Source organism: Sinocyclocheilus anshuiensis, unplaced genomic scaffold (assembly GCF_001515605.1).
Source record: "Sinocyclocheilus anshuiensis isolate Anshui unplaced genomic scaffold, SAMN03320099.WGS_v1.1 scaffold813, whole genome shotgun sequence".
Lineage (NCBI taxonomy): Eukaryota > Metazoa > Chordata > Actinopteri > Cypriniformes > Cyprinidae > Sinocyclocheilus > Sinocyclocheilus anshuiensis.
Genome location: NW_015540942.1, coordinates 924,192 through 948,250, shown reverse-complemented (window position 1 = coordinate 948,250; position 24,059 = coordinate 924,192). Strand labels below are relative to the sequence as shown.

The 24,059-nt window shown below is 37.5% G+C and overlaps 1 protein-coding gene across 1 annotated transcript in view; it reads right to left on the bottom strand.

Annotated features, from left to right (window-relative positions):
- The window catches only part of LOC107689683 (voltage-dependent P/Q-type calcium channel subunit alpha-1A-like), a 123,098-nt gene that overhangs the window by 32,979 nt on the left and 66,060 nt on the right, over window positions 1-24,059 (bottom strand). The window contains exons 26-39 of the mRNA XM_016487803.1: window positions 23,515-23,621; window positions 15,533-15,544; window positions 13,474-13,573; window positions 12,467-12,627; window positions 12,247-12,387; window positions 11,828-12,029; window positions 11,540-11,704; window positions 11,125-11,235; window positions 10,258-10,347; window positions 5,655-5,771; window positions 4,681-4,746; window positions 2,177-2,274; window positions 1,935-2,085; window positions 959-1,086 (exon numbers count right to left, since the gene is read on the bottom strand). Coding sequence (XP_016343289.1) covers window positions 959-1,086; window positions 1,935-2,085; window positions 2,177-2,274; window positions 4,681-4,746; window positions 5,655-5,771; window positions 10,258-10,347; window positions 11,125-11,235; window positions 11,540-11,704; window positions 11,828-12,029; window positions 12,247-12,387; window positions 12,467-12,627; window positions 13,474-13,573; window positions 15,533-15,544; window positions 23,515-23,621 — 1,649 coding nt within the window. The remainder of the gene's footprint in view (window positions 1-958; window positions 1,087-1,934; window positions 2,086-2,176; window positions 2,275-4,680; window positions 4,747-5,654; window positions 5,772-10,257; window positions 10,348-11,124; window positions 11,236-11,539; window positions 11,705-11,827; window positions 12,030-12,246; window positions 12,388-12,466; window positions 12,628-13,473; window positions 13,574-15,532; window positions 15,545-23,514; window positions 23,622-24,059) is intronic.

The window sequence follows — 24,059 nt, the reverse complement described above, 5'->3', positions numbered from 1 at the left end:
GCCATTCAGAATGAAGACTCTCTGAAAAACTGTCTCTCCTCAATCTTTTCAGCATAATTTCCCTCGGTAAAAAGGCTTTAATCCTGCTTGCATGTTAAGATTTAGTCTTTCCTATTCTTCTCTGAATATCTTATTAACTCTCGGTTGCCCGCCTACATTACTATCTAACATTAGGGTGACAGGCACTGGAATGCAGATACCAGGAAACTTAGCGTGTTCAGCAGAAGGGAGGGGGCTGGCACAGTAAGTTTGGCTTGCAGTATGCCGTATTCCAGAGTGGGAGGACTGGGACTCACAGAAGGGCATGTAGGAGGGTTTGGGGGGGATTGATGGATTTTAGCAGAGCTGAGAAGCTCAAATCCATTATCCCTTTCTCTCAGCAGGTGCTGTGGTATTCTCCTCCCTGTTTGGTCCGAGGTAGGATACAATGAAGCCAGGCTCTGAACGTTAAAGACTGTGCCAGAGGCCACGGCTCTACTCCGATTAAAAAAATTTGATTTAATTTCCAGTCAAACAGATAATAGTGGGCCACTGTGTGCTGTTATAGGACAGAGGCTACATTTACAGGTGTGAAAATGTATAGGTAAACACATGTAAAGCACACCTGTCTTTCACACAAGACCAAAAAGTGTTAAAATAGCCTCTTAAAAATGGTGTGTCCAGCAAATTTAGGGGCCAAAGATATTCAAAAAGTTAGGGCCTGTTGCATCCAATTCTGCATTTTAAAAGATTGCGTGGTCTTAACTTTCGATTAATTACCAAGAAACATGTTAATCACAATCTAATGGTATCTATTCAGTGTGTATTAATAAGTTTAGTGAAAGTTAAATTATAAATTATAAAAATTATAAGCTCATTTAATTTATAACTTCACTTCAAGTTACTAAGTAATTAGTACTTTTCACCAATAGTATGTAATATTCAAGAAGTTTATGTGTGCAAGTGCACATGGGCTCACCAAGCAGCTGGATCATACTCCGCCCAGATTCTCACATACTCGTCCAAGTGATGGGGTCCCAGGATAGAGGAGTCACGTGTCAGGTACTCAAAATTATCCATGATCACAGCCACGAACAGATTCAGCATCTACACACATGTAAATTACAGGCCTAAGTAGCCAAATCTGACAAGTCGAGCTGTAAATTACACACCAAATGTACATGAGACTGTTATTTATTCGCTTTTAAGCAATATTAAAACAGTACAATCATGGATGTCACGTTGTATTAAAAAAGTGGTCAGTGTATAGTGGAGAAATTATCTGAAATAAATGAACTTTTCCACGACATTCTAATTTATTGAGATGCACCTGTATATATATTTTTATATTTTTTTTTCTGACGTCTGCTGTCTGTCATCCTGACAGCCATACTATCTGTCCAGGGATTCTGGTAGGTCAGTTGATAGATTCACAGATTAGTGGTGTAATACTAGTTATGACCTGTTGGTTTTGGAGGTAACATTTTTGGTTTGAACAACCCCCAGCCATATACAATATAACTACATAACACAATACATATAATACAATAAAAACTCATTTGCAGCTTTTCATCAGTGGATATAATCAGTAGTGGGAACACATTTGTTTGCATTTTGTTTTGCTGTTTCACTGGAACAGATGGAAAAGCAATAGAGAAGTATGTCGCATGTCTGAGTCACTTTTCACCACTGATGACAAATGTGGCGACCACTCAGCAAAACATCAAAATAATACATTCCAGTGCCAGATTCCCTCTCATTATAATATAACGCCCACTAAAGAAATGGAACCTGCTGCTCAACAATTGGAGATCTTTTCATCTCTATTTGATACAAGCTCTCCACAAGCTATTTTGTAAAAAAGTAGGGACATGTGGATGTGGATGAAATGTACTCACTATAAATGCTGCCTATGAGTACAACGGTAGTAATAACAACAGTGCTGATGTTCTCACCAGAAAGGAACAGAGGAAGATGAAGGAGACAAAGTAGAGGTAGGCAAACTCGCTCCCACATTCTGCCTCCACGTTACCAGAGAGAGGATCACACACCTTCTTTCCCAGACATGACAGCATGATGTCATGCCATGCCTCACCTGTAGCACTCCTACAAACACACGGTGTTGAACTACGGTTATAAAGTGTTCGTAACCCACACACAACATTCAACAGAGCCAGTCTGTGATTCACACACAAACCTGAAGAGCAGCATTAGGGCCTGGAAAAAAGTCCTGAAGTTGTTGTGCTGGTTAATGGCACTCTCCCCCTCCTCCTCAATCGCAATGTTCCCAAACAGCTGTGAAACACAAAACCCACCCCAGCATAAGCCCACAATCTCATTGCCCACTACCTTCAAATATAGCCATTTACCTATTCTCAGTATGTGCTGTGCAGCCTCCCACACACTCTCTCACATACTCACCTGCATGCCAATGATGGCGTAGATGAAGAACAGCATGGCGATGAGTAGGCACACATACGGCAGAGCCTAAGCAAAGCAGATAAGTCCAAATTAACCAACAATTAAATGTGGGTGAAAACCTGTTACTGGCAGTTTGAGGAGAAATGTGCAGCGTATTGTCAAAATATTAGGATACATTTAAGTAAATTGGGACGCTTTTTGAGATGACTAGGGAAAAAAATGTCCCAATTAACCTGAATTAACCCCTAACAAAAACACTGACTACATAGAAAAAAGGTATGAATTCTTTATGCTTTAGTTATTCATTGTCCGTGTTTTATGCAAGTCACATTGTAAATATGCTCTTTTCATAGCAAATTTCTGACTAGCACATAAAGTGCGTTTGCGCCTTATCTGATTAATCTCACGCGTAATGATTTGTTCAGATTTTAGTTTAGTTAATTTACACGCAAACAAAGCGCCTCAGTTTCAGCTCACACAGTTATTACTGTTAACTTAAACAAAATCTGAAACACCTTTTTAATCGAAATATAACAGAAAAATAAAATAAAAATATTAGATGAAAAAAATGTCGCTTTGGCAACTAACTTTTTAAGTTAAGAGGTAAAATTACTAACTGGGAAAAAGAAAACTAAAACTGAAAATAATATAAAAACAAAACCAAAACAATAATATTAAAAAAGTAATCAAACTTACAAAAGTACATAATAAAATGACTAACATTTAAGGTAAAATTAAAATAAAAACTGAAAATATAAAAATAAAAGCTAATTCAAAATATTAATAAAAGCTATAATAATATTTAAATAATAAGAAAATAACAATACACAGGTCAAGCAATTCAGTCCGCAATGCTATTGATTATAATTGGATTATTTGAAAGATTAATAAAAAAAGCATGCTGTAGTAAAAACTATTTATCATCATAATGCACATTTTTCTTCACAACTTCATCATTGACGTTATAATTTTACCTTGAAAGACTGAACGAAGGTCCAGAGCAGGATGCGTATGGTCTCACCCTGCCTGAGCAACTTAATGAGACGAGCAGCTCTGAAGAGCCTTAGAAAACTCAGATTTATGAAGTTGTTCTACAGAGACAGAAAGGAAGCAGTAGATAGAAATAAAGAAGGGGCAGACAGAGAGAGAAAGGAAATGATGTCAGTCTAAAACATTTGATTTCAAATTGTGAACAAATTAAAAAGGAAGGAAGGAAAGAAAGAAAGAAAGAAAGATAGATAGATAGAAGGAAAAAAGGACATAAGGAAGGAATAAAATAAAACAAGGAGAAACCAATAAAGAAAAAAAAAACAAGTTTCAAACTGACAAGACTGAACAGGCTCAGCATATCCAATGGTGAAAAAGGGGAAAAGACAAAGATAAAGGGAGGAGGCAGCAACTCATACAAAAAATTAATATACTTATATAATAAAATAAAATATTGTAAAAAAAAAAGTCCTCTTTAGGGAAAGGGAGTGCACAGACCCTAACTTCTTGCTTCAGTCAACCAAATGCACTGATCTGTAGATTCACGTGGAATCATGCCAACCACACTAATAGCTTACAATGACCAACAGAGGGCACTAGCAAAGACAAGGGACACATGTGCTGGGTTAAAGGACACATTTCAGTCAGTTGTGGGAAAGTTTTGCATTTTTTCCCCACTTTTATTGAAACAGAGGGGAAGAAACTGACTTCTTGAAACTGACGGTATTGTCCTTTAAGCAGCACAGAAATACAGGGAAACAAAAATAGAATACGAGTTCACGGTGGATTTAACGCCATCTCTACCTTCATAATTTAATTTAAATTCATACTTTAAATGTCTTTAATACACTTACATCTATGTGTGTGTTGATGTATTTGAATGCATCTTCTGTATGAAGATGCAGTTTCAGAAACAATAATTACTAGCGTTCCCTGTCAGCAAAAAAAGCAAAACATGCATTCAGGAAACCTGCGGAGAAACACCAAACGTTTCAACTGTGTGCTACGGATCAATTACACCTCAACTGAGAGGGGTTTGTCATATTGTTAGACAAGCAGGGGTGAAAGGTCATCATGACTCGAGCACATGCATCATTATATCATCATCAGCCACAGGGAAACAGATGCATTAGATGCATTACTACAAAAAAAAATTACAAACCATCTACATGTAGATGTTGCAGAAGCATAGCATAAGCCCACAATCTCATTGCCCACTACCTTCAAATATAGCCATTTACCTATTCTCAGTATGTGCTGTGCAGCCTCCCACACACTCTCTCACATACTCACCTGCATGCCAATGATGGCGTAGATGAAGAACAGCATGGCGATGAGTAGGCACACATACGGCAGAGCCTAAGCAAAGCAGATAAGTCCAAATTAACCAACAATTAAATGTGGGTGAAAACCTGTTACTGGCAGTTTGAGGAGAAATGTGCAGCGTATTGTCAAAATATTAGGATACATTTAAGTAAATTGGGACGCTTTTTGAGATGACTAGGGAAAAAAATGTCCCAATTAACCTGAATTAACCCCTAACAAAAACACTGACTACATAGAAAAAAGGTATGAATTCTTTATGCTTTAGTTATTCATTGTCCGTGTTTTATGCAAGTCACATTGTAAATATGCTCTTTTCATAGCAAATTTCTGACTAGCACATAAAGTGCGTTTGCGCCTTATCTGATTAATCTCACGCGTAATGATTTGTTCAGATTTTAGTTTAGTTAATTTACACGCAAACAAAGCGCCTCAGTTTCAGCTCACACAGTTATTACTGTTAACTTAAACAAAATCTGAAACACCTTTTTAATCGAAATATAACAGAAAAATAAAATAAAAATATTAGATGAAAAAAATGTCGCTTTGGCAACTAACTTTTTAAGTTAAGAGGTAAAATTACTAACTGGGAAAAAGAAAACTAAAACTGAAAATAATATAAAAACAAAACCAAAACAATAATATTAAAAAAGTAATCAAACTTACAAAAGTACATAATAAAATGACTAACATTTAAGGTAAAATTAAAATAAAAACTGAAAATATAAAAATAAAAGCTAATTCAAAATATTAATAAAAGCTATAATAATATTTAAATAATAAGAAAATAACAATACACAGGTCAAGCAATTCAGTCCGCAATGCTATTGATTATAATTGGATTATTTGAAAGATTAATAAAAAAAGCATGCTGTAGTAAAAACTATTTATCATCATAATGCACATTTTTCTTCACAACTTCATCATTGACGTTATAATTTTACCTTGAAAGACTGAACGAAGGTCCAGAGCAGGATGCGTATGGTCTCACCCTGCCTGAGCAACTTAATGAGACGAGCAGCTCTGAAGAGCCTTAGAAAACTCAGATTTATGAAGTTGTTCTACAGAGACAGAAAGGAAGCAGTAGATAGAAATAAAGAAGGGGCAGACAGAGAGAGAAAGGAAATGATGTCAGTCTAAAACATTTGATTTCAAATTGTGAACAAATTAAAAAGGAAGGAAGGAAAGAAAGAAAGAAAGAAAGATAGATAGATAGAAGGAAAAAAGGACATAAGGAAGGAATAAAATAAAACAAGGAGAAACCAATAAAGAAAAAAAAAACAAGTTTCAAACTGACAAGACTGAACAGGCTCAGCATATCCAATGGTGAAAAAGGGGAAAAGACAAAGATAAAGGGAGGAGGCAGCAACTCATACAAAAAATTAATATACTTATATAATAAAATAAAATATTGTAAAAAAAAAAGTCCTCTTTAGGGAAAGGGAGTGCACAGACCCTAACTTCTTGCTTCAGTCAACCAATCTGTAGATTCTGTAGATTCACGTGGAATCATGCCAACCACACTAATAGCTTACAATGACCAACAGAGGAAGACAAGGGAGACAAGGGACACATGTGCTGGGTTAAAGGACACATTTCAGTCAGTTGTGGGAAAGTTTTGCATTTTTTCCCCACTTTTATTGAAACAGAGGGGAAGAAACTGACTTCTTGAAACTGACGGTATTGTCCTTTAAGCAGCACAGAAATACAGGGAAACAAAAATAGAATACGAGTTCACGGTGGATTTAACGCCATCTCTACCTTCATAATTTAATTTAAATTCATATGTCTTTAGTCTTTAATACACTTACATCTATGTGTGTGTTGATGTATTTGAATGCATCTTCTGTATGAGTTTCAGAAAAGCATTCCCTGTCAGCAAAAAAGCACAACATGCATTCAGGAAACCTGCAAACTGTGTGCTAAGGATCAATTACACCTCAGCTGATAGGGGCTTTGTCATATTGTTAGACAAGCAGGGGTGAAAGGTCATCATGACTCAAGCACATGCATCATTATATCATCATCAGCTACAGGGAAACAGATGCATTAGATGCATTACTCCAAAAAAAAAATTACAAACCATCTACATGTAGATGTTGCAGAAGCATGGTTTATAGCAGTATTTTTGGAGGTTGATTAAACAACCATTGTGATTGGTCAGGTCAGGTCATGGATATACACATGAGATTCATAGTGCATTTTGATTGGATGGAGTCATCAGAGGGCAAAGCATGCGTATGGTCTCACCCTGCCTGAGCAACTTAATGAGACGAGCAGCTCTGAAGAGCCTTAGAAAACTCAGATTTATGAAGTTGTTCTACAGAGACAGAAAGGAAGCAGTAGATAGAAATAAAGAAGGGGCAGACAGAGAGAGAAAGGAAATGATGTCAGTCTAAAACATTTGATTTCAAATTGTGAACAAATTAAAAAGGAAGGAAGGAAAGAAAGAAAGAAAGAAAGATAGATAGATAGAAGGAAAAAAGGACATAAGGAAGGAATAAAATAAAACAAGGAGAAACCAATAAAGAAAAAAAAAACAAGTTTCAAACTGACAAGACTGAACAGGCTCAGCATATCCAATGGTGAAAAAGGGGAAAAGACAAAGATAAAGGGAGGAGGCAGCAACTCATACAAAAAAATATATAATTATATAATAAAACAAAATACTGTAAAAGAGTTCTCATTAGGGAAGGGAGTGCACAGACCCTAACTTCTTGCTTCAGTCAACCAAATGCACTGATCTGTAGATTCACGTGGAATCATGCCAACCACACTAATAGCTTACAATGACCAACAGAGGGCACTAGCAAAGACAAGGGACACATGTGCTGGGTTAAAGGACACATTTCAGTCAGTTGTGGGAAAGTTTTGCATTTTTTCCCCACTTTTATTGAAACAGAGGGGAAGAAACTGACTTCTTGAAACTGACGGTATTGTCCTTTAAGCAGCACAGAAATACAGGGAAACAAAAATAGAATACGAGTTCACGGTGGATTTAACGCCATCTCTACCTTCATAATTTAATTTAAATTCATACTTTAAATGTCTTTAATACACTTACATCTATGTGTGTGTTGATGTATTTGAATGCATCTTCTGTATGAAGATGCAGTTTCAGAAACAATAATTACTAGCGTTCCCTGTCAGCAAAAAAAGCAAAACATGCATTCAGGAAACCTGCGGAGAAACACCAAACGTTTCAACTGTGTGCTACGGATCAATTACACCTCAACTGAGAGGGGTTTGTCATATTGTTAGACAAGCAGGGGTGAAAGGTCATCATGACTCGAGCACATGCATCATTATATCATCATCAGCCACAGGGAAACAGATGCATTAGATGCATTACTACAAAAAAAAATTACAAACCATCTACATGTAGATGTTGCAGAAGCATGGTTTATAGCAGTATTTTTGGAGGTTGATTAAACAACCATTGTGATTGGTCAGGTCAGGTCATGGATATACACATGAGATTCATAGTGCATTTTGATTGGATGGAGTCATCAGAGGGAAAAGCCGCCATAAAGAAGAGTTTAAAGAAAGCATGTAAAACAAAGATAAAACAAGACATGAATTATCATTATTCATATCAACAAACCTTTCGATTCAAATAAAGGTTGATTATAACAAAAAATGTTTCTTTTTAAAATGATGCACTTTTCATATGCATTCAATGCAGTTTGAAAAGCTTTTATCAATACATATATATTTGTCAGTCATGTAACTGGAGATCAGACTTCAGTCTTTAATTACAATTTTAATGAAACATCAGCACTGAACTCTTCAGGTGGATCTCCAGGAACAGGACTGGGGCTTATAGAATTCAAAACAAAACAAAAAAACAACAACAACAAAAACCACACCATATCATAAAGTATTTCACATCACATTTCTGTTAAAGGAGTCATATGATGCTTTTTTAAAGATCATTATTTTGTGTATTTGGTGTAACAGAATATGTTGACATGCTTTAATGTTCAAAAAACACATTATTTTTCAAATACTGTACATTATTGTAGGTCCTCTATGCCCCGCCTCTCTCAAACGCTTCGTTTTCTACAAAGTCCCTCCTTCCGACAAGTGCAGTCTGCTCTGATTGGCCAGCTGACCCAGTGCATTGTGATTGGCCGAACACCGCAAGCACTCGTCGGAAATGTAATGCCCCTTACCAATATCGCCAGCTTCAGCTTTCAACATAAATGTAAAGACAGAGCCCGAACTTGCACAATCAGCTTGTAACACTCCAAAGAGAAAGGAAAACTTGAAATCGCATCATATGACCCCTTTAAAAGACACCATAAAAGCCCATTTGTGTTTGCTTTGAGGTCATCGATATGCTTGTGTAACCCCTCTCTCCCGGGTCCTCACCGCCACACCTCGTTCTTGTTCCAAGTAGGTCTCGAACCCGGGTCTCCGGCATGGGAGGCAGACGCACTAACAAGGAGGCTAAAGACTGCAGCCCCTAGCATTAGTCGCTAGTGCATCTCTTGAGATCAGGGGAGTGAGGTTTACCTGCACAGCACTTACTCGCTGGCTTCCGTTACACTCACCCCCATTTAAAAATATAAATTAAAAAAATTTACAAAAATAACCCCATAAAATAAACATTTGAAAAAATAACCCTTAAAATAATACATTTCAAAATGAATAAATAATACATATCAAAATAAATACATAAAAATGGCATTTTCAAATAAATAATACATTTCTAATTATTATAGACCAAATGATGCAACTAAACTCTCCAGATAAATAAAAAATAAAAATTCAAAATAACTACATAAAAATATTATATTTCCAAATTTTAATATATATATCATTTTTAAAGACCATGCTTTGATTAGTGCAGTTTTCTTTCCTATGTTAACTTTCTATTTAAACAGGTAGTTTGGGCCACACATTTTTAAGGGCTTGTCTCTCTTTTTTTTATATTATTATTAAACAGGCAACAGACTTTATTTACATTACAGCCATGAACCATGATTTGCTAATCGCATTTGGGGGACGGGACATTCTCATGAGTCGTCAATATTTTTGGCCTGTTTTCCTAGAAAAGAACAGTACTTTTTGAATGTGTAGATTTGACTAATTTATGGTCAATTTTGATTCCATGGGGTCTTTGAAGTGCTGATGATCTGCTGTGAAACCAAGAAAAATAAAACACATATACACAAACACTAACATGTTTTACTAATTTTTTAGAGATGGCCATCATTGTTTGTTGCATTATGAATACATGTTAACATTTGAGAACATTGATTTTACTGGTAGGTCAGTTTGATCTGGCTCGGGGATAAATGACAAAGCTGGAAGAGTAACAGACCCCCCTCGCCACTGAGCACCACTGGCTCACTGATCTGCCTCACACACCAACTGGGACGATTATATAAGACTTTTAGGAGTTCCTTACACCTCAGTGAGCAAGAGAAGATCCTGCTGAGAGTCTCTCAATCACATACGGAAATACACACAAGCGTACAGACAGGATACACAAACAAACGCGCACATACGCACGCACAGATGGCAGCCCTTCTGCTACACACTTACCCCTAGCTCTGTGACTAAAATATCAGTGATGCTGCCAAGTACAGTCACACAGTCGAAGATGTTCCAGGCGTCTTTGAAGTAGTTCTGTGGTAAAAAGACATAGATGCGTTTGTCAGTCGGGCTAAAGGAGGATTACGCTTAGCACACACACACACACAAACTCAGTGACCCGCTGACAGAAAAAGGAGCAAACAATTAATTTTCACTCTCTGGTGCTAATGAAACGTCTCCTTTCCCCCTTTTAGCCCTTATTCCTTCATTGAGTTTTGCTCTCCCTCACCCTGTGTACAAAAAGGGTGGATGCCTAGAAGACTAGTGGCCCAGATGCTGAACATGATGGCCTTTTTGTGAGCTGCCAAGTGAGTGCCTGCAGGAAAACAGTGCATTAGGCCCATTCAGTAAACCAGCTGCATGGGAACAGGGGCATCAGTGCAAAGTGTGTGTATGTGTGTGTGTGCGTAACTCTTTCCATCAACCACTCACCATACCCGTCATCTTAATTTCGCTCGAAATCTGTCCTTCTTTTACCATCTTCCACTCTTAAACACTTCAGTGTGCCCTCTAGCTCACTATCTTCATGGCATGACTTTGAGCTGACTACAACCATTTCCTTCGTGTCCTGCGCTTCCATGTCCCAAACCTTTTGCCATCTACTTCAGAACGCAACCTCTTTGATCTCTCTCTCTCTCATGCTTGATCTGTTCATAAATCTGCTTGTGCAATGCTGAGTTTGAATCTGACAATGTGATTTTTGTATGTAAATGTGTGTAATTGTGTCTCTCAAAATGAGACCGTTTCGATTTTGGACCCTACACGCACACACATACACTTAAGCATGAGAAAACTGTACTGTAGACTCACCAGAACTCCAAAGGCAATGATCTTTAATATGCACTCCATGGAGAAAAGTGAGGTGAACACCATGTTCAGGTTGGCTAGCACAGCTTCATAGGCATCTGATGCTCCATCATACTAATCAAACACAACATATTTAAACTGTATTAAACCTTATTTAGAAAGGTCTCAAATGTTGGTAAATGGACTGCAAAAAAGTGCAAACTTTGTAGAACATCAGTACAGAAATTTGTAAAAAAAATTTTCAGGACTTTAATTTATTTGCCGAATGTGCTGGTAAACTAACAATGCTAGAGACTATAAACTCTGCAACTGTTAATTTGTACCATTGCAATCTTTTAAAAGCAAATTTACTATCCACTGGAAGTCTGGTTCTCAAAATATATAAAGTCAGATGTACTAAAGTGAAATACTGCCACACCTTCATCATAAGGACAATGGTGTTGAGGGCAATCAAGGCCATGATGGTGTATTCAAATGGAGGAGACACCACAAACTCCCACATGCGGTACTGGAATGTTTGTTTGTTCTGAGGCATGTGGCGCGTGAGCGGTTTAGCATTGATGGCGAAGTCTATGCAGGCTCTCTGAAAACAAAACAGATATGTATTATTATTGGATAATACACCATATAAATGAGACCAATGCCAGCGCTATGCATAAAGAAAGTTAATTTGGCTTAAAAACCATCCATTTGATATGTCCTTCACCTCATTCTTTTCCAGGCTATAATCCTCCATCATTTTGTCTCCTTGCTCCTGGAAAGTAATGATGATAAGAGCCACGAAGATGTTGACGAAGAAGAAGGGGAAGACCACGAAGTACACCACGTAAAAGATGGACATTTCCATCCGGTAACCTGGGCTCGGGCCCTGATTCTCGTAGGTCGCATCCACTGAATGTTTCAGCACCCTGGAGAGTGGCAAAAACATGAGGCATTGATAATGTCAAATCTTTTAGGTAACTGTAGCAAGTCCTTAGATATGCCATGTAAAACAACTTCTACTTTACTCAAATTGTAATTTGTAGTGAAAACATTACATTAGAAAACAGAAGCAATTTCACAATTGGCTTAAATCATTGGGTACATACATTGGAAATTAGGTTAGGTATTGAGATGTATACATACTGTGGCCACCCCTCTCCCGTAGAAACGGTGAAGAGGGTGAGAAGGGCCCAGAGCACATTGTCATAGTGGAAATCGTATTTCTTCCATTCCCGCTTCTGCGCCCGCACTTCGTTATCTTTTTCATAGACAAGATACTCGCCCCTAACAACAAAATGCTTTTAGAATAACATGCCAATGTATCTGTTCATCAGTGTGTTTCTGTGTGTGTGTTTTGTCTCACCTGCAGTCACGCTCCAACTCCTTGGATTCATCGGTACAGTAGAAGAAACGGCCTTTGAAGAGCTGCACTGCCACCACAGCAAAGATGAACATGAACAGCATGTAGACAATGAGGATGTTCAACACATTCTTCAGAGAGTTCACCACACAGTCAAAGACAGCCTGAAAATAGACAAAACAGAGAAGAGACAAATTCAAACGCAGAACACAAACTCAGCCTTATAAGACAAAACACAAACCAACATATCTTCAAAATGTAAAAATACAACTGAATAAGGCTGATAAATATGCATAAAAATAGAATTAGCCAACTGAAACAAACCAAACAAATAAATTAAATACCCTAAAATGCAGCAATAAAACAATCAAAAAACAGCCTGAAAAAACACAGAGAATGAACAACAGAAATTAAATTATAGCCCGACAGCCAAACACAAACCTTATAAGATATAACAAAATAGCATCAAAACTTTACAAACACATTTAAATAAAACTAATAAATTATCATAAAAACAGAAACCGAGTTATAGCAAACCAATCAAACAAACTAAACAAACCAAAAACAAATAAAAAACACAAAATAAAACAAATTCCTGAAATGCAGCAAAAAAAAAAAAAAAGACCGAGACAAGAGACAAAAGAAAATTTTAAAAAATCCCACAACCCTTAGATAAAACAAAACAGCATCAAAATGTACAAAAATAGATTAACTGTATTTACTTAAAAAAAAAAAACGGATAAAAACAGAAATTAATAAACAAATGTGAAAACTCTAAAGAAACACAGCCAAAGACAGATAAATCAGTAAGTGATACAAATAAATACACAAATTCAAAGAAGGTCTGAAAACCAGACAAAACAAATTAAAAACAGTCTGGTCAAACACAGCCAGAAACAGATTACACAGAAAAATAAAGCCCATGTAGTGAAAAAACACAACCATCCTCTGTAAACAGGCAAAACTCAGTCAACACAAGGAGGAACAAAAACAGCCAAACACAGAGGTACCTTCAGCTTGGGCAGACGCTTGATGGTTTTCAGAGGCCGCAGTACTCGGAGCACACGCAGGGACTTGATAGTACTGATGTCTTTCCCCTTGCTGCTTCCTCTGCAAATACACACACACACACACCAGTTAGAAAGTGAAATGGCAGGAAGTGTTAGGCTACATGGGTAATTGGTCTTGCACACAAACAATTTAGGGGTGAGTTAGTAGCTCAGGCTGTTAAAACAATGAAACATGCCTGCTACAGCCACACATTTACTCCCAGGCAATCAGGAATCTCATCTGTGTCTCCTCACTGAGAATGTAGCCTGTTGTAGCCAGACAATCAAGCCCATTTCACAGCACTTAGGATAGACAGATACTAAAATGCACACAGTCAATCTCACAACACACACACTCGCTGGTGTGGCTCATGCTGTACTGAAAACTAGATCAGTGGATGTAATATCCACTGTACTCTCTCAGCCCATGCTGGAACCACCACTGTACCTCTTTTCCCAAGGAACACTGGCTGGTTTCATTACATTGCCATGACGACAGCATGAAACATACAGAGCAGATTCAGGCATCCCTGCTGCAGAATGCCCAGCCAAACCTCTTTCTTTCTTGTTTGTGGGCTTGTCCGTTGGCAAACACAACATATAAAAGGACCTGGAAACACAGTCACTCCAGAGAGGAGGAGCTTCTACCGATCAGCCCTGGCTCTGTAGGGTGAAGAACCGTGTCACCATGAACCTAGTCAATCTGAAGACTTTCTGGCCTAAAATTTTGACAATTTGCACGTCGCTCTTGTGGTACCCAAGCACAGCCATCCACCAGATATGTGTACAGCTGTTGCACGGCAGATGTGCAGCTAGTGACCAGCAAGCTAAATGCACAAGTTGTACATTGAAGACTAAACTATGTGAAAGTGTGGTTGTACACTGATTTATATCACTGCAAAACAAATTTATGTAATGATGCTTTTTTCTTAGAATCACATACAGTGGGGTCTAAAAGTTATTTTTTTTTTTTTTTTTTTTCAAAATGAATACAACATTTTTGTAATTGAAATTGATTTTGTCAGCTTTTAAGGTTTGAGTAAAAATTTGAATAGAAATGTTTTTGGAAGAAGTCTCTTATGCTCATCCAGCATTTATTTTACAACATACAGTAAAAACAGTAATACTGTGAAATATTACAATTAAAAAAAAAACTGTCACTTTTAATCAATTTAATGCATCCAAGCAGAATAAAACTATTAACTTCTTAAAGAAAAAAAATCTTACTGACCCCAAACTTTTGAATGGTAGTATATATAAGCAAATAAACATAAATGAGTAAATGCAGTAAAATATATTGTTATTTATGCTATCAAATGATTAATATTCATTAACTAATATCAACAAATTAAACGTTATTGTAAAGTAATACTGATGCACTCATGAATTGGATACCGTTGCTTCTTTCGTGAAGGAATGACGTCTTAAATTTGGTTCTGTTCCACATACAAAGCCAACATTTATTTATTTTAGGTGACTTCTCTTTGTCTAAATCCTCCCAACTTTGTTCATTTCCACATTTAAATGAAAAAAAAAAAAGATTCTCACACTTTTGGACCTCACTGTATAAAATATAGATATATATTTATCTCTCTCTTTATGTATTTTGCATCTTTATTGTCTTCCCTGTCCTCTCTTCTCCTCTTCTGTCTCAGTGTCAAGGACAGAGGGCAGCGCTCTAGATTTCCAGTGCCGTGCCGAATCCTGCCCTCTCAGCAGATGTGGTTACACACTGTCAAGCATAAACAAGCATCCATCAGAGAAGTGCTGTTAGAGTGATGGGTGCAGAGGTGAGGGACATCTCAAACCCCCCCATCAGAACTACGTGGACTGAATGATCATCCACGGGTGGTTAACACAGAAACAGTGACAGAGTGATAGAAGAGATGGGTGACTTGCAGACAGACATTGAGACAAATCCAAAAAAGAAAGAGAGGAAAGCGGTGTATTTGCCAGGACAAGCATTAAGAGCAAAAGAGGGAGCAAAAGAGAGAGAAAAAGAGAGAGAAAGAGACATTACCCGCTGCCTCCGCTGTAGGTGTGAGCAGTTGAAGAGATGAGAGAGGAATCAGACACACATACACACACGCACACACAAGACACGGGGGAGAAAGGGAGTTTGAAGGAAGAAATACATTAATATGAGACACATACAGTAAAAAGAGAGAAATAACGGTGCAAGCTTGTGAATTGTTACCCTTTGCACATCCACACACCCATACATCTGTGTTCACTTACCCATTTATATCATTTACAAAACTGTAAACAATACATAAGCTACGCCAGCAGAACATTTAGCCTTATATAGCCAGACTTTTGACTTGCGGCAAAACGTCTGGTCCTCCTTGCAGCTTATTCTATTAGGCAGGAAGTGACCGCCTGACTGACATGTAACGTGATCAACCACAGTCCATTTTGTTTTTGTGTTATGTTTATGGGCGGGGTTTTTTAAAATAAATTTTACCACAATGGAGTGCAACAGTTAGGTTCCAGAAGTGGTTACCATAGTGGAACTGATGCTTAAAATTAACTTATAAACCTTAAAAAAAAAAAAAGACTTAGTTACGAGGTTGTTTTATGCTGCATTATTATGTTGAAGCCCACATTATTTAAACGTATTTTGTTAATTAATCATGTCTAACAGCAGAATCCCTTGTGAAAAAATGCATTACCCGTGATTCTGCAAAGAAATCTTGGGAAACAATCAAATCTTGGGAATTACTGCAAATGGCATCAGCTGCTTTTCCACCATCGGGCCGAACCATTCTCATTGCTTAACTGCTCCATTTCATATCATTTTGTTTTCCACTGTGGGGTTGATAACAGGGCTCATAATACAAACGCGTCAGTAGTTGCCTAGGTAACGCGAGTGTTTACATACAGTTTAAAATGTAAATAGTGGGCGAATTCCAAACGGAAGTGAGCATCCCTACGCCCTACTCCCTTCGAAGGGCAGAGCCCTTGAAGTGTGTTCATTGAAGGGTGTAGGGCATTACTGTCTCGTATAAGCGTTTGGAACTTCCTTGGCGAAGGGAATGACTGACCAAATGTTACCTTGACAACGCTGAGCGTGCGTGCAACATTCAGCACTCCATCAGTAGTTGCAAATACATTTCTTATTATTATTATTATTTTATTCAAATACCGTCTAATTGTGTCTTATTTACTTTTAAACCTTTTCAAACTAAACTTGCTTGCACTACCATCTTAAATCATATTTCTATCACTGACGAACAATATTCGGTCTTACATTAAAATAGACTAATTTAATTAGCCTATTCTATTTACTTTGTATGTGAACTCGAAATCAACCCCAACTTTGCTTTAAAAAGCATCGCAAGATCTCCTGACCGAAGATCACATAATCACAAACGAAAATTACTTCCGTTAAAGTCCCCATGAAATCAAAATTAACGTTTTTTGGGTGTTAGTATCAATATGTTAGTCTTAAGGTTATCTATACGGCAGTGTGCTCCAAAACAGTGACAAAATTCGCATTTAGAAGATATAAGCATTCAAAGCTTTCAGTTCCTCACTTCCATCAAAACGGCTCAACTATTTTTTTTTTTTACATCACATCGTACTTCAACTTCTCATCAAACTTTCTGTCCAATCAAATGCTCTCTAGAATACGCAGCGCCCGCCCCCTACACTATAAAATAGACGCTGAATCCGCGGCTGAAATCGGTCACTTGTCCACAGCATTAGAATTAGAATGTCCACTGTATAGGGGACAGGGAACAGGGAACAGGGAACGATTCAAACAGTGTAAATATGCTTTCCATTGAGGAAAAAAAGAAGTCTGGTTTCGCGCTGTGTCATACAAACCACCGCACACACACTCTGCTCCGGTCCAGAGACACGATAGCATGGAGCGGATCACATGCGCGAGTGGGCACACCACAAAATGTATCTGCGCTATTTGAATTCTACACCGAATGCAATATTTTATTGCAATATGGATGAGATTGTGGTTGGCATACCCTGTCAAACGCGGCTTTACGGAGCTCAACGGCTCTGAACGGTTCTAGCCCAAGCTGTGATATAAACGAACGCTATTGGCTATTTTAAAAGGGGCGGGGCTGCTTGATATGTCCCGCCCTGTCTTCCTGTTTCAGTTAAAATGACGTCAACACAGCGTAACGCTGCGTGTTTCTAAGCATTTCAGGGGACCTTTAAGTGACCATCACATGTAACGGACTTCTGGAAGGGCCCTTCGTGAAGGGATTCAGTTGTTCACTTTCATAAAATTTAGCCTATCAATGTCAGTCTGAACTTGCCTTTTTTTAGTGTACAATATGCATCAGGCGGTCAGTGAAAGGACTGTGGGTGGTCTGTAGGCATGCTGTCTGAGGCTGAGACTCACTAACGTACACATATGCACACTTTCACACAAATCTAAATCTATTTGAGTAGTAGGCCTAATCATGCATTGCCATATTGTATGTGACTTCATTGCTAAGGTGACAGCTTCTGGAGTTAGTTGCCATGCCTCCTTGTTCATCATGATCTCATGATCCAGTGCTTTAGAGCACATATTTAGACACATGGTACTGTCATGTGACCATAAGCACTTCACCATCAGGGCAATGGAGACCCGAAGCTCTGCTGGAGTCCGCGATTGATACAGATTTATTCTACAGCAGGCTCAAGTCTGTCAGCTCAACCAGTTCACAGGTTCAAATCAGCAAATGCGGACAACTGTGTGGCTTAAACACACATAGACCTTCTCAACAAACATCTCTCTAAGGCACGAGAGAGTTGTCTCAGTCATCTAGAGATGATCTGGATCGATTCCATGACTTACTTGTCTGTGCCACTAGCTTACTCAAACATGCTATATTTGCGCGTTCAGTGCATCTGTCCTATTCCAATGTGTCTTTTTTGCCAATCAACCCTATTAGTAAAAGTAGAGTACACCTGTTGAAAGGTGTGTAGTAAGCAAGGATGAGATGTTTATGCAGAGACCTTTGTATACTAAATGGCCCACCAAGAAATACGTCGTCACCAATATAAACAGATAGTTAAGACTCATTTCTGATTGGATGAGCTGCATTCAAAGCCGTTTTAATGCACACCGGTGATCACACATTCTATATATTATCACATCAAGTAGCCACGTTGCTTGAAAACCAAGAACAGCCTAATGGTAAATATGAATGAACTCTACTTCTTGGCATATGAATTAATAATTCTGACAATTGTTATTATTAATAATTTTTATGAATATATTATTTGTATTATTTAATTTAAAAATTGAGTCTCATTTTATTGTTTCTAGAATGTTATAGAATAGAAGCAAATAGCCAACTGATTCACTATGTTTTAACGCATATGTTATGTATTTGTTATCCATGTTTCTGACTCTATATTCCAGCATAGGGAAGTGCATACTGGCATCAGTTTCTTTGAACTTTGTAGTTATGCAGGTTCTCTCTCTCTCTTGCTTTCTCTCTCAGCTGACGTTTTACCGCAACAAATAGACTGCCTAATTGGATCTTGTGATCATCAAAATGGTGATACACATCTCAATTGGACAGTGCCCTTCTAGGAGGTGAGCAGTTTGATTGTCTGTAATCCCATTATAGTGTTATCTCTCTGGGCAAAGACCCTGTCCGGCCCTAAGAGGTCCTAATGCATTCCGTGTTGTCTTGTTTCGCTGCTTTACATGAGCAGCTCTGCAAAAATGATCTGTATATAGAACATCACCTGACATTTCCTCTGTATGTCTCCCTATGCTATGAAATCACTCTGCAAGTGTATCGGTCTAATCTGTTAAATTTCTATAATGTCCAGATCTAGTTGTGAGGTCCCTGTAATGTTAGGCGAGTCATTCTATGAAAGGACCACCTGTGTCCAGTCATCTGATGAAGTGCACTTTAAATATATATAAAAATCTTTAAATATATATAAAAAGGTATAAATATAAACATAAAAAGTTAAATATAAAAACATTACAGATTGAAATGCAATATAATATACCCTGTAATTTAACCTGTATTTAAAAATTATATTTAAAGGAGTATTTTACATGTCTGTAAATAATATTCAAATAAAAATATAAATAATAAAATATTTAAATAAATATATCTATAATAAATTTATATTTAAAAATGAATAATTTGTATAAAAATACATGTAAATAAAATAATAAAGTGCACATTGGTTTACCTATTCACACTATACCAGTCACATTTATTTAAAAATATAAATTTTAATTAAAACAGGATCATTTATTTATTTTTTAATTAAATTAAATTAAATTAAATTAAATTTAATTTAATTTAATTTAATTTAATTTAATTTAATTTAATTTAATTTAATTTAATTTAATTTTAAAGCTGCTTTCCAAAATAAAAAGGGCCCTTATTATAGACTCACATATTCATGACAATTTAATCTGATGTATATCAGTCATACCACACTTATTGGATGTTTTAGAGAAATCGTATTCGAAGGCCGACACAAAAACAAAGAGACACACACGTACACATAGACACAAACACGTATGTTAACACATTTAGGTGTCCACATACTGTAGAAAGTACCAAGAGATGATTAGCTGTAAGATTGAGTAACCGCAGCTGGCTAAAGAATGGCATGACTTCGCCCTTGGCTTGTGTCCTATGTGTGAGGGAAGTGGTGAGAGGACGTTTGGACGAACAATCAGACAGACAGATCAGTCTATAGAAGGAGAGGACAGGCGTGTGATGAGAAGGACAGGCAATAAGAGCAAACAGAGGGGAAAGGGAGAAAGAAAGAGACATTACCCCTCTCCTTCCCCACCGCCTCCTCCGCTGTAGGTGTTGAGAGATGATCAGAGACAGGAAGACAGAGACAGACAGAGCCAGAGACACATACAAAGACACAAAACACACACAGAGACAGAAAAAAGGCACAGGGAAAGAATGGGGTTTTTGAAGCAGGAAAAATATCAATATGAGACAGAGAATACAATCACAAAATAATGGCAGAGCTCCTGGTTTGTTTTATATGTGGACACCTAATCTAGTGTGAACACTTAAAACAATTTAGATACAAATACAAAAGTACATATATACAAACAGGGTCCAAAATTAACCTTTTGCTACACCTGCCTTGGCTGGCAAATTGAGAAAAGTATTGATCTTTTCCATACTTTGTCATTTCAACCATGCATTATTGTCTGTGGTGGTCACGAAATTACATTTTCCAGTATCTAGAAAATGGGTCATTTACACGTTCATTTACACGCCAAAGCCACTTTACTTGCATTTGACGCTCTGCGAGTGCTAATTTTGGACTCTGTACACAAAATACTAAATAAACATGCACAGATACATACACACAGATATGAGTCACTCCCTGAAATTGAGTAAAAAAGTTAAAAACAGACTCTGTGAGAGATAACAGAGATATGGGAACTGTTCCCACGCTCACAGCCAGGGAGCGCCAGTCACCCCAGAGCGCCTGCCCTTCTGAGCTCACCATCACTGTGTGGAGAGAGAGGGAGGGAGAGAAAGGAAAACTGGAGAATCTAGCGATGATAGGAAGACTGCTTACAGTGTTTTTTTGTTTGTTTTTGGGACAGGCAGGCACATCCAAACGCCTCTTTATGAATCACCTAATAAGAAACTTATTTCATGCAGGAGCTAAAGATGTGGGTGCAAACGGAAGTGAGGTTGGGTGGGATTGGTGGTAAGGGAAAAACAATACTCAAGGATTCAAGGTGATTTCTTTAAGAAAGTCATGCTGGGAAAGATAATCAATGCAGTTTGCAAGCTCTGTTTGTCCCCTCAAACAATTTATATTTTTTCTTTATATGTTATTGTTTCTACTGTTTCATGCCCTATAACTCAAATTTGAGTTCTAGAAAAATATATATAAAACTATAACCACATCAGGTCTTAATATGTGGCATAAAAAACATTTAAAAACAAAATGCATCTCCATAAACGACTTCACACAAAGTCTGAAATATCGTACTCCAGTTTTTAGTGTTCAGATGCCAAAAAAATACACTAAATGAGAATGGGAATTTCAGCATCAGACTCTGCATGAACACCTATGCAGTGCAAAATTATTTGCAGGTATTTTACACTTTCACATTTAATTGGTCAGACTTATGTGAACAGGTCTTTATTAATGAATTCTTCTGACATATGAATATGAATCTGACAGCCATTCCCATTATGCAATGTACATGTCATGTGTTGTGTGTATGTCCACCTAAAGGACCAAGCCAGTCTGGAACTGCATTGCATATGTGACCCTGGAGCACAAAACCAGTCTTAAGTCGCTGGGGGATATTTGTAGCAATAGCCCAAAATACATTGTATGGGTCAAAATTATTGATTTTTTATGCCAAAAATCATTAGGATATTAAGTAAAGATCATGCTCCATGAAGATAATTTGTAAATTACCTACAGTAAATATATCAAAACTTAATTTTTTTATTAGTAATATGCATTGCTAAGAACTTCATTTGGACAACTTTAAAGGCGATTTTCTCAATATTTAGATTTTTTTGCACCCTCAGATTCCAGATTTTCAAATAGTTGCATCACGTCCTATCCTAACAAACCATACATCGATGGAAAGCTTATTTATTCAGCTTTCAGATTATGTATAAATCTCAATTTCGAAAAATTGACCCTTATGACTGGTTTTGTGGTCCAGGGTCACATATGGACTTTTTTGTGGAGAAGAATTTGTGTGCAATCACATTTACAGTTGTTCAGGGACTGAGGAGGATATACACAAACACATAAACAGAATCATATAACATTACTCTTTCAAAGCATTCAGATTCTGGTATTTCAGGAAGAAGAAAAAAAATGATCTGGGTTCATGTTTCTTCCATTCATGCTTTCATTCAGGTCATCTGACATGTTGATTCCCAGAATCTGTTCTCATGCTCTTTACGAAGTATGGAAAAGAGCATATTGCATGCATTTTTTTTCCAGTTTCATATTAACAGATGCACCTTTCTGACCTCTCCCTCATATTAGTAACTCTCTCAGTCCAGTAGCTGGGCTGTATGCTTCCGCTGCGATCAGATACACGACCTGGAACATTTTTATTCCTTTGTCAGCTATCCTGATTGCCAGTCATAAATCCCTTCTTTGTTGTTCCTGCCTTTATTTATAGCAGTTTGTTTAACAAGATTCCTGATCATTTCAGTGTGATCTTAAGAGTTTAAACAGCTCATTTCTGCATGGACTGTGACTACACTGGACCCAACTATAAACCCTCATCACACGAATAATCATTATAACTCATTTCACATGCAAAGATGTCAGTCAATCATAAGAGGGGTCATTTAATAAATGAATCCTAAATAAAGAGGTACAGAAGCCTGTTTAATTCTGCTTAAGGGTAAGAAATTTTCAGGGAAAAACAATAAAAAATAGTTTTAAGTAATTATAAATAGACTATCAACGATACAAAACTGTAGCATAAGGTCCCTTAAATGTTTCCCCCTTGCTCTCTTGTTTCTTTCTTCTTATTGTCTGTTTTCCTCATGTTCGGTTCCAGGTATGTGGCGTAAAAATGGAGTGTAGAAATACCTGAGGTGAGTGTGGCTGGATGCTCCAAAGATTCCTGGGCACTAAAGGGTTACAGGTGCCCAGGTAGGGTTATCACCCTCATGGAAATGGGCCCAAGCACGCCCACTGGATAGGCACTGGGCCAAATGTTGTGCATGGTGGGGCAGGGTGGGGATATTTGGTGAGATATTACCAAACTGGGGCTTAATGTGAGGAGGGATAAGGAGAGGAAAAGACAGGGTAAAGATATGGCTAATGCATAGGCAGAGAAATGGTGAGAGAGAAAAGAGAGAGCGAGAGAGAGAGAGCTGGGTTTTATGGGTAGCAGGCTGACGCTCCAGGGTGGCGGAGAGCTGTGCCGACTGCACAGGCGTTTGACCTGTAGGGAGCAAGACAGGAAAGGACGAGGAGAGGCAGCAAGCAGGAGAGGAGAGAGGAGTGAGGCATGAGCGCTGGGGCCTTGATGACACTTACGTGAAGGCGAACGCCACCAGGGCACCACTAACCACTATAAAGTCCAGGATGTTCCACAAGTCACGGAAATATGAGCCTTGATGCAGGACAAGACCTAAATCTACCATCTAAAACAGAGAGACAAATATTTATTAAGTGCACTGCTGTTCAGAATTTTGGGGTCTGTGAGATGTTTAAGTCTTTGAAAGGAGTCTCTTCTGCTCAAAAATACAGTAAAACAGTAATATTGTGAAATATTATTACAATTTAAAATAACTGTTTTCTATTTCAATATATTGCAAAATGTAATTTATTTCTGTGATGCATAGCTGAATTTTCAGCAGCCATTACTCCAGTCTTCAGTGGCACTTGATCCTTCAGAAATCATTAAAATATGTTGATTTGCTGTTCAAGAAACATTTATTATTGTTAAAACAGTTGTGCTGCTTAAAATTATACAGAGATATATTTTTTCAGGATTCTTTAATGAATAGAAGGTTCAAAAGAACAGGATTAGTTTGAAAAAATAAATAATAATAATAATAATAATAATAATAAATATACAG